The sequence below is a fragment of the Aythya fuligula genome, chromosome 8 (genome assembly GCF_009819795.1).
Source record: "Aythya fuligula isolate bAytFul2 chromosome 8, bAytFul2.pri, whole genome shotgun sequence".
Lineage (NCBI taxonomy): Eukaryota > Metazoa > Chordata > Aves > Anseriformes > Anatidae > Aythya > Aythya fuligula.
The window spans coordinates 11,402,451-11,413,543 of record NC_045566.1 but is presented as its reverse complement, the minus strand read 5'-3'; the positions used below and the strand labels follow the sequence as shown (position 1 = coordinate 11,413,543).

Here is an 11,093-nt window from a genome sequence, read left to right as displayed (position 1 = left end):
CTGTCCAAGTGTGTGAAAGGTCTGGCCTGCCCCACTGGAGGCGTTTTTGGGAGAGCCAGGTTAGCGCGGGTGGCAGGCAGCCACGCTCTGCCCATGTCCCAGGCTGCCCCAGCCCCGAAATGTTTTAGCTTTATAAGGAAGCTAGGCTGGGGACAAAGCGAAGCAGCATCCCAGAGCTGGGGCTCTGCGTAGGACCACGAGCGCCACGCATCTGGCACAAGTTCCTCGGACATTTTTCCGCCTTCCTTCCCAGCCTAAGCAGGGGCGTGAGCTGGAGCAGGGAACAGCCGTCCCCGCGGCGCTCAGCCCCTCGCGGGGCACACGCAGCCCGTCCGTCAGCCAGCTCCCGGCGCTGCCCCAAGCCCTCACAGCAGGGCCAGCAGCACGGCCCTGCCCTCCCAGCAGCTCGCTGGGGGCAGAACGCAGCCCCATCAGCCCAGCCAGGAGGATGTTGCTGCAGACACGTAGCCGGGCTCGTCTGTAATGGAGCCGCTTTGCTTATCGCACAGGCTGCGCTGCCAGTTGAATTTTCTGCTTCCCAGCGCAGCGCTTTGCAAGCCATCTGCAGAACCTCAGTGATACAGGGCTACTTCTAAGCAGCGACAAAGAATACCTCGGCAAAGCACCTCTTTGAGGAACAGGTTTTAATTCATTAGTGTCCATAACTCCGGTGGACAATGCCCAAGCTCTGCACATCAAGATGGGTTGGCAGCTGCCCTGGTCACAGTTTTATGGAAGGTTTCATTTTGGGAGAACAGCCTCCACAAATAAGCTGGATCTGATTAGCTCAGAGGCAAGCAGTGCAGGAGCAGCTGCAGGCTGTATCTGCTGAGTGGAGATTTCCTCACCCTTAAGATTGCTGACAGATGCTATTGAGTAAAGCACAGCACCGGCTTTCACCACAAGTCAAAGGGGAAGTCCAGGCAAGAGCAGCAAGAGGCAAGATGGCTCTCTTCTGGATCGTTAGTATGTACCAACGTGCTCTGTAGGCATCTGTCCCCACCCTTAATTCACAGAGGAATCTTCCATTAAGCAGATTACATGTTACAGCTAAAGGGCCAAAATTAGAACAGGGATGGCTTCACAATGTCCGGTTCTGAACAGAAATGGTCAGGTCTCATGGCCTGGCTAATTCAGAACTTTATAGGAACGCAGAAGCAGGGAATTATCGAAGTGAAATCGGATCCAGATGGGATTTGCAGCAGCATCAGAGTGCAAAAGCTCTGTGCTTCTGTTCCTGAAATGCTGCCTTCTTGCTGTGGGTCCTGTAATAGTCGTTGCCGGTATTTTGCTTTCCGGGGAACAGTTGTAATGGGTTTACAAAGAACAAGAACAAGATGTTTACTACTTATGTTTGTACTCTGCTGATTCACTTTATAACAGCTCTTTACACACAAGCCTGCAGCTCCAGCACTCAGCCTCTAAAATTTATTGTTTATTTCAGATCAGAGCTGCTCTGTAGCCTCACCCAAAGGGAAATGAGACTACTTGCGACCCAAGAGATGGACGCCAATGTCTCACAGTGTGCAGAACAAGGTCTTTATTCAACAACACGGAGTACAATTAGGAGCATCTCAAATCAACAGACAGAAACAAGAAGCAGAATGATCCATGCTGCTCTTCACGTTCTGTATCAAGAAAGGGTAGGTGCATTTCAGGCCAGACCTGAAGAAAATTAGATTATTACTACAAAAAAAGCTGCTCTGGCTGAACAGAGTACTTGTCTCCAGGAGACATGGCTCCTAGCAGCTCCACACAAGCCACCCAGCACTAAATAAAACCCAGGGAAGAGTGTCATAACTCCCAGCTCTGTGGATATGGTGTATGGATGTGTGAAGGAACTCAGAAGTCCGAAAAGGAATCCATGTGTGGTAGCTGCAGCAGGAACAATGTTGGTAACTGCTGTTCCCTGGGTCTGGTTCGCGTTGGCTCATCTCTGATACGGATGCATTGAGGCAGATTTGATGTTTGTTTTTATGCCACTTGGCATCTTTCCTAGAAAAAGAAAACAAGCAGTGCAAAATCAGCTGTAAGAAAGAATATTTGCTTTCCTGTCCAAGCTTTTCCTTTTCCACCCCAGGCACCACATCAGGCTTATGAGCTACAGCATCGTTCAGCTTCTGACCTAATTCAATCACTCTCTCCTATAAATCAGCACTTTTCTCTGTTGAGAAATCTCCTTGACATCAAGTACCGCGTCTCCCTACCAACTCTGTCCTTGTTCCACCTTAAACAAGCTTTTCTCTTTGTCAGGAGGCTTCTACAGGAGTGTGGGGCTTGCTCAGTTTGACAGAAGTTGCTACCAACAGCCCTGACACAAGAAATCAAACTGATCTCCACTTCATTTCAGAGAGACAAATGCAACTGGCTGTATCCCCCTCCATGTAGTGTTATTTGTAGTCAGGACATATATTTGCGTTATTAAACCCCTCTCAGGTCTCTTAATTTCTCTTAACCACAACCAACTCTTGGGCATTACTCTTTGCTGACACCAATCACACATGGGATCCTAGCAGCCCAGGATAACTGTACATGGGGTACACAGGGAGGAGAACATGACAGAATTCCAAAATATGAAAACTAGTATGGAGAAGGTAACCAAGGAATGATTATTCACTGTTTTTCACTACACGGCTAAGGAGGAATCATCGAATGAAATTATCGGGAAAAAGACTTAACCATAAAAAGGAAACTTTTATGCAATTCATGCAGTAATGCTGTGGGACATTTTGCCACCAGCCTTGCAGGAGTCAAAACTGTAGTTCAGAAAGGAACTGCAGAAACTGATGGTTCTTACACCCACTGGTCTGAAGCCAAACTCCAGCTTAAAATTTGCCTAAACAACAGCTGCTGGAGGTGCCTGTCAGGATACGCTTCATTCTTGTACTCTTTCAGGCTCCACTGTGGGCCGCTATCAGGACCAGGATAAGGGGATTGACCTTTGGCCAAACAGCACAGCTGCTCTTATCAAATCGGAACTCCCTGGTAACACGAGCTGGACAAGTGCTTGTTACCAGCACATGGAGCTCGGTGTGCAGATGCTGTATAAGAGGGGATGTCTTCCCATCATGGAGACAGTGTTTGTGGGTATGCAGCCAGAAATCACAGGAGGCTTCTTTGTTTCAAAATTACAGTGGAAATTACTTTCTAAGTCTTACATAAATACCCAATTAACTTAGGATTAATATCATTGCTCAAGTTCATTTCTAAACAACACGGTCATTATGCAGGCAAAGAAAAACACCAATTAGAATATCCAATATCCAAAATCTCCACTAATATGAACACAAGAATGACAATATAGGGTTAGGCCTGCAAGTCCCCCAAGCCAAACCCATTTCTGACAGAATCTAGCAGGGGACATTTATGGAAGAATACCAGAACAGGGCAAGCCTAGAGTGATACTTCCCTTGGCTTCCAATATTGTAGCTCTAAGACTTTGAGTCAGAGATGGTGTCTTCAGGATTATTAGCTACTGACTGATTTTTCATCCAGAAATTTACTTTTCCATTCCATATAAACTTTGTGTGTCCACCACACACTTGGGCAACGTGCTCTACAATGTGATTATCTAGTATTCAGAAAAGTGTCTCCCTTTTGTTGTGAACCTACAAGCTAGTATTCTCATTAGTGCACTTCCATTGATCCTTCTGTTTCATGGGAAATCATGAGTAATCATTCCCCATTTGTTTCCTCTATACAATTTGGGATTTTATAGGCTTTCATGTTTTCCTCCTCTTACTCCCAGCCTAACCTCAGTAGCTATTCCCAGGATGAGCTATCAGAACTTTTCAGAACTGCACATAATATTGCAAATGTGGGTGCCCAATGGAATTATATAATGGCCTAACAATATTCTCTGTTTCCCTGTTCCTCTCCTAGTAATTCCTTACATTCAGTTTGCATTTTAGCCCCAGCTGAACAGCTACTTTATGTTTTTACAAAACTATTGTATCATGTATTAATTTCCCAAATGCAGGCAACTAAATTAGAGTCTAGGTACTGGGCATGTAAAGACAAATTGCTTTTGCTCATTGTGCTTCACTTTCTATTTAATACAAATGTAACCTACTATAATTAAGTGAAGTCACTTTAAATATGAAATCTTTCTGTGACTCTTTACAGACATCTTTTTTTTTTTTTTTACCTACCTTAAATAATTCATTACCATCAAACTTTTCTACTTTACTCCCTACCTCGAAATCTAGTTTAACAGCAAAACGCCCAGCATAGATCCTTACAAAACCACACTGTGATCTCCCTCCATACTAAAGCCTATGTTCGCTAATTCTGTTATTAAACAGGTATTGCAGTGTGAGTTATGAAGCTGAATGACTGGGATCTACTTCAACCTCTGAGCCAATTTGAAGCAGGTATTATTCCACTGTTACAATCTGACTTAAATTATTAAGGCTAGAAAGGACCCTCTTACTCAGTTGTATTTAAAAGGTGGCTGGGGAAGGATCTCTGCACCTGCATTTATCTTTCTTGCTCCTAGCTTTTCAACCACTCTCAGATATGCAGCATATTTACCTGGCTGTCCTGCTTGTGCCATCTGCACTCCTGCCAGCATTGGCTGCTGCTGAGCTGGTGCACCTGACATTGGTACCTGCTGCATGCCTGAAGCCCCTGCAATGATGGCACCAGCTCCTGGTTGCCCTGACTGGACAGATCCCCCAGAGCCAGGGGGGCGCCGGTTTGACAATCCTTTCCCAAAGGCCACAGCTGCTACCAGGGCATTGGTATCTGCAGGGTTGAAAGTCTGCTTGTTCTGCCGTAATCCTGTAGAAAAGAGAAAAAAAAAAAATATATATATATATTTATATATATATATATTTTTTTTTTTTTTTTTGATCATTCTGGCTGTCAAGTCCAAAAGCTAGCATAGCTTGTCCTGAATTTACTTTTCTGATAGTTTCCTGCATGTAATACAGATCAGCTTCTAACACGTTGTACGACAAGAGTTCTGGGAGGGCCAAAGAAGCTGCAAAGTCCAAGGACAGTGGTGTCCCAAGAGCTTCTCCACTGAGAGCTGGGTGCATGCTGCTCAAGAAAGGGAGTCAGAAGAAGCCAACTCCACTATTTTCCATACTGAATCCTATGGCAGGTAACAAGCATTAGGTTCTAAATAATCAATGGCAACATCCCTGTTGCAAGGCTCAGCAGCAGCATGGTGTCTGTAAGTGTCCTATGACGTTCTTAAATCCTGTTTTCTACAGATGTATTTATTTAGACTGTGACAGTGAGTCTCATACTGCCTGCAGTGACCCTTTCCTATTGAGAGCTCTGAGCTATCTGCTTAAAAAATTTTGGATTCAGCAACAGAGGACTAATCATGCATATCTCTGTGACAGTGCTATCGTTTCTCTCAGTGTGTGAAGGGAGAAGTGACGTAGCAGTGAGTCACAGGCCATTATTAAGCAAAAGGGCTGCCCTCTGCAGCCTCCACTCATATATACCCACATCATCAATTTTATAATTGCTTACATACACTTCTGTATGTATCCAACACTCCAAGAAAAAAAAATTGTAGTTCTGGGGAGACACTAAGGTATGCTTCTACAACTGCCCCTCCTTTCCATTTCACAGAACTTCCTCCTCCTTTCCATGCACCCACAGGACTCCTTCCCAATGAGGGGACTCCAGGACAGCCAGCCTTGCATGTTCCTGAATGTTTTTGTCTGTGCTAACCTGCATTTCCCATGTTTTAGGCTCTCTGCTTAACCTACTTTGCCACCATCTCTCAAGCTTGTTGCTTGGGTCCTGCACCCCACTCCCACCTCAATGACATACCTCCACTTTCAGATTCCCGCTCCTCCTTGCTGATTTTCTCCAGCAGATTTGAGCACATTTTATTCAGACTTTGGATCTGTTTCTGCAAAATGGAAACCAACAGTAACTGCCAGGGTATCTCCACCACAGTACAAGTCAGCAAGGTAAATTAACAGTCTGTGTAACCAAACAAATCTTTTGTTAGCAAAGCTAAAGAGTCCAATTCCAATGCATGCAGGAGGGCACTACAGGGGTGAGATAGCCTTCGTGTTTCTGTGGTGTGATGGTACCTCTTGTGAGCAGGTAGTGGGCTGGACACCCTTGTTTTGTGAGACTGAAGGAACCCAAACCTCAGCTAAGGTCATCTGGAGAAATCTCAGGCAGAAAAGGGCATAGTAAAAAAGATAACTGTCAGATAGAAGAGTGAAGGGAACAGAGTTAAATGGCATTTGTGCCCCAGGGCTAAGAGGCAGAATTATCAAACTCTTTTTCACCTACCTGTGCCACATCGGGGCTAATTCGAGCTGCATCTGTGATCAGTTGCTTTTCCTGCTCCTCCACCTCGGGGTCAGGCTTTGTTCGAAGATGGTCAGGCACTACCTCATGGCTGAACACGGGCACGCGCCCCTCCGTCTGCCGCTGCAATAGTCGGACAAGCCACGCTCAGGGCCTCCTCCTCCAGCCACGCGCTCAGAGAGCTCAAGACCAGGGCACAGGCCATGGAACAAGGCTGCTCGCATGCTGTGGGGAAACCCTGACTGGGGAGCACGAGGAACTTTCAACCTTTTGTCTAGGAATTTGTACTGTGTCTGGTCAGATCAGAAGATGGCAAGGAGGCCTTCCAGCTACAAACTAAGACACCATCTCCTTTGTCCCTGACTTTATGAAAATACAGTATTTATGAAGAGCACATCCTGTAAAGTATATCCAGAGCAAGCTTTGGAAGGTGAAAGCCCCTGAGCAAAGCAGCTCCAAGGCAGAACTACTCATCACCTTTTATTTCTTCACACCCAGAGTTGAGGAATGCCAAGCGCAAGAATAGCAAACTGAAGTGGGTCCATAAGCACATCGTAACACTCCAATGAGTCCGACACTCGTTGGGAAGTTTCTTACCATGATCTCCTCATCGCGGTCTGGAGACAGCACTAAGGGGATGATAACCTGGTTTCGCAACAGTGGGGTCTTCTCATGCTTCAGCACTTTATTTAAAGTGTTCAGCTGTCCAGAGAGCAATGCGAAGCTGTCCAGAACGGAAGGCCTGGGAAAGCAAATAAAGAAGACAGAGCACGCAAACAGATGGCTTTTATCTGTTCCTCACTCAAACGTCTGGAAAGTGAGGAAATAACATTATTCCTCCAATCAGTCTACTCTGGACATTAAGGAGTAAAACCTAGGGCTGAGTGTGCAGGTGTGGACAAATCCCTGCGCACAAAGCTGCAAACAGCCCAGGGACATCACAAGTACCACTGGAAGTGGCAGTTGTTTGGGATTTCCGTACCATACACAGAAGCAATGCTTTTCTTATCACTAACTCTCCCAGTAAAATTCTAAAGCAAGGTCTGAGACACAGTTTAGCTCCTAAGCAATACAGCCAGGAGAGACAGTATTTATAGCTTGGCTATCCAGACTAGGGGATAATGAAGCAAAATAACTGATAATCTTGTCAAGGAGGTCCCCCTCAGCTTGTTTTCTCTGGGGAATTCATCACCTCTCTTTCCTTCTGCAACATTAATGCTAACTGCCTGTGACGCTTTGCTTCAGTGGCAGCTACTGCATAAGATGCTGCACAGGTTATTAATCTGCAGATATATCATCCTTATGGTCCATCAGGACAAGAATGCCACCTTGAAAGCCTCTCAAAATGTCTGGCAAAACATGCTGAAGCAGCAAACCACAAGCATAAGAACTCAATTTATTTTGGAGCCAGAGAAAGCCAAGAAGGTCAAGAAATGCAGAAAGAATGATTGCTCATTTCACAGCATATGTGGGTCTTAAAAGATATTTTATCCAAGGAGTTTCCATTCACTGCAGATGCAAGCATCTACGCTAGCTCCCTTAAGTGCCTAGCTCCCAGGGTGTTGGCATGACCATTACTGCATAGTGTGGAACAAACGGTTTTCAATTGTTTTTTGGTTCAGACATTTAGTGGCTCCTCCAGCAGAAATGTGAAAAGCAAATTTAAGTCTACTGACAACAGGCTTGTGGTTTTTGATTATACTTTGTGGTCCTTTGAGCAGAGCCTGGAAGAGTTTCAGCAGGAATCAGGAGTGCCCCGTCTCCATGAGATGTCTTACCACGTGAGCCGGTCGTACTCATTCTCCAGCTTGTAGATAAAGCTGACCAGTGAGTTCTTCAGGTCAGCCACCTGGCTGATGAGCGCCTCCAGGGTCAGCTCCAGCTGCTTCTCTTCTCTCTAAAAAAAAGGCAGGAAAGACAGGGATGAGGACAAAGCTTAACACCTCTCCAAGGACCACTCCGATCCACACACGCGCATCCATAGTCCAATCTCTCCCACAGAGAGACTCCTTTGCAGGGGAAGGAAATAGAGACCCTGCAGAAAACAATACTGTATTTTCACATGGAACATGTCTCCTTGGGAAAAAAACTTAGGCAGGAGACACATACCTGTGCCAATCCCTGGCTAGCTGTCCTTTTTAAGATCTAGATGAGAATAGAGAAGACATTATCTCTTACATCTGCTTTTTTACCACATCAGGCAAAGTCATCAATGTTGGCTCACGCCACCTTTGTGAGCTATTTATGCTAACCCAGCTCAAAGCAGATTAGGATTCTCTGAACCCTTGCTGACAGCAGACGTGGGCACAGTGATGTGTTCACAGCCATTTGCAAAACGAGTATCAATCAGGTCTGTGGCCTAAAGATTCCAGTTTCTACCCTTAACCTCACTTTTTACTTTCTTCCTGCCCTAGTGCCACTACCAGCTGCTAAAAACCAGGGAATTCCTATTTGACTTTTCCCTTCCCAGCTATGGGAAGCACTGAGGTGACAGACCGTATGTAGCTGGACACATGCAAAGTCACCTCCTGCCTTTACCTCTGGACTACACTGCTTAAATCACCTTTTCTCTGGGTGAGGGGGTGTCTGGTGATCTGTTGCCACAGGCAGCACGTCATACCTTTGACTCTTGCAAAAACCTTCTAAAATCTTATCTATTCTTACTTATTCATAAAACAGAATTGCACAAAATGTAATTAAAGTCCCAGCCCTAATGAACTGCTAATTTAAGTCAGGCACTGTACAATAATCCATGAAGAGGGTGGGACAAAGCAATCAAATAATAGAAAGGGAATGCCGATTGGGAAAGCAGATGGGGTGACTCAGGCCGCTTGCATGCTTGCTGTTGGGTTAGTCGTTGTACTGTTTAAACAAACTCAACTAGCACGAGCTTCACGGGAGAGACTATCAAGTATTTTGCATGTACACGAGAAAGCTACTCTACTTAATTTATAGTCTAGCTAGACTGCAAAGGCTTTATGTTTATTTAAAAACTGCTGATCAGACTTCACTTAGCTATCTCAGAAGAAACGGCTGAGTCCATTTTGTTAAAATCCACTCCCTGTCCACGGAGTGTCTTCACAGAGCAGGCTGGGGGCTGTTACACCTCAGGAGCGCAGCACAACTCCCCTCCGTCCTGTGCTGGGGCAGTCAGCTCCTGGCTGCACTGAAGCCATGAGTCTGCACCTTCTCGTGTGCACTGTGTTTGTGCAAGGTTAACCACCGGCAGCACTACGAGTTCTCCCATGTGCCTGGTGACAGGATGAGAGGGAATGGGCTAAATTTGCGCCAGGGGTGTTTTAGGTTGGATATTAGGAAGAACTTCTTTACTGAGAGGGTTGTGAGGAATTGGAACAGGCTGCCCAGGGAAGTGGTGGAGTCACCATCCCTGGAGGTCTTTAAAAGACGTTTAGATGTAGAGCTTAGGGATATGGTTTAGTGGAGGACTGGATAGTGCTAGGCCAGAGGCTGGACTGGGTGATCTTGGAGCCCTCTTCCACCCTGGATGGGTCTGTGTCCCTGCGACCACCCGTGCTTCTCCCGGCAGCTCTCAGCAGGGTGAGTTAAACCCACCACACGCAGCCCTGCGGCACCCCTGGGACCCCGGCCCCTCGCTTTGCAGGCTGTCTCCAAAGCCGCTGGGAGCTGGATGTGCCGGGCCGCGGGCACCTCGCCACCGCCGTGCCGCCGCCCCGGGGCTGTGGGGGCGCTGCGGGGGCAAACGGGGCGGGTGGGGGGGACGCACCGCGCCTGGAAACAAAGGGGAAACAACCGCGACCGCTGCTGATACAGCGCAGCGGGCCGGGCCTCGACGGACTGCGAACGGCGGCGGGGCTTGGGGCTACGGCTTGGGGCTACGGCTTGGCGTCCCGTCCCGTCCCGCCCCGTCCCGTCCCTCTCCCACCCGCCCCGGCCCGGCCCCGGCCCCTCACCTGCATGGCGGCGCGGGCCGGTTGCTAGGGGAGCGCCGCGCTTCCGGGTCATGGCGGAAGGCGGCGGGGCCGGGCAGGGGGGCGGGCGGACATGGCGGCCGCCGAGAGGGCCGAGGGCGAGGTGAGTGGGGTGGCGGGCGGAGGGGGACGAGGGGCGAAGGGGGCCGGGCCGGGCCGGGCCGGGCCGAGCCGAGCCGAGCCGAGCCGAGCGGCTGCCGTGGTTGTCCCCGCAGGTGGAGGAGGCCGGGCACGTGTTCCTGCTGATGAAGAAGGATTACCGCATCTCCCGCAACGTGCGGCTCGCGTGGGTGCTCAGCCGGCTGCACCAGGTCATCTGGGCACTGCCCGAGCCCGAGCTGGTGAGCGGGGACGGGTCTGGGGCTGTCCCCTGGGGTGCTGTCCCCTGGGGTGTCCCCTGGGTGCAGGGAAGCCCCGGCCCCTTCTCAGCGCCGTGCCCCCGCCGCAGGTGCAGTCGGAGAACGAGCTGGAGGTGCTGAGCATCCTGCCCCACGGCTGGCAGCCCGACGAGCCCGTCCAGCCCCGGCCCTACCTCCTCGTGCCCTCCACGCGCGTCACCTTCCTGGCCCGCCAGTACCGCTTCGTGATCGAGCTGGACCTGAGCCCCTCCACGGGCATCGTGGTGAGCACAGGGGCTGGGCTGTCAGGGTGGTACATCCAAAAAGGAGAAGCAGCCTCCCTGCTGAGCAGACTTACACCTCTCTGTGTTAGCCTCTGCTTCTGCAGGGCTCTTGCCTTATGCCCTAGGAGCGAGGCATGGGATGCTCCTAGTAAGAGAGCCCCTTGGCAGCTCCATTTCTCTGCTGAATGCCATGTATGTGCCCGTGGTTTGCAGGAAGCTGTCGTTTTGATGCA

At 48.7% G+C, this 11,093-nt stretch overlaps 2 protein-coding genes across 2 annotated transcripts in view; one reads left to right on the top strand and one right to left on the bottom strand.

Annotated features, from left to right (window-relative positions):
* Positions 1–1,525: 1,525 nt before the first annotated feature.
* Positions 1,526–10,268, bottom strand: MED8 (mediator complex subunit 8). The gene is made up of 7 exons (XM_032192786.1): positions 10,221–10,268; positions 8,067–8,185; positions 6,886–7,030; positions 6,271–6,411; positions 5,794–5,875; positions 4,534–4,782; positions 1,526–1,995 (listed from the first exon to the last, which is right to left on the bottom strand). Exons 1-7 carry the CDS (start codon positions 10,224–10,226, stop codon positions 1,931–1,933), a joined length of 807 nt encoding a protein of 268 aa, XP_032048677.1. The 5' UTR covers positions 10,227–10,268; the 3' UTR covers positions 1,526–1,930.
* Positions 10,269–10,311: 43 nt separating this feature from the next.
* The window catches only part of SZT2 (SZT2 subunit of KICSTOR complex), a 55,669-nt gene continuing 54,887 nt past the window's right edge, over positions 10,312–11,093 (top strand). Inside the window, exons 1-3 of the mRNA XM_032192596.1 lie at positions 10,312–10,341; positions 10,454–10,579; positions 10,687–10,860. Coding sequence (XP_032048487.1) covers positions 10,312–10,341; positions 10,454–10,579; positions 10,687–10,860 — 330 coding nt within the window. The remainder of the gene's footprint in view (positions 10,342–10,453; positions 10,580–10,686; positions 10,861–11,093) is intronic.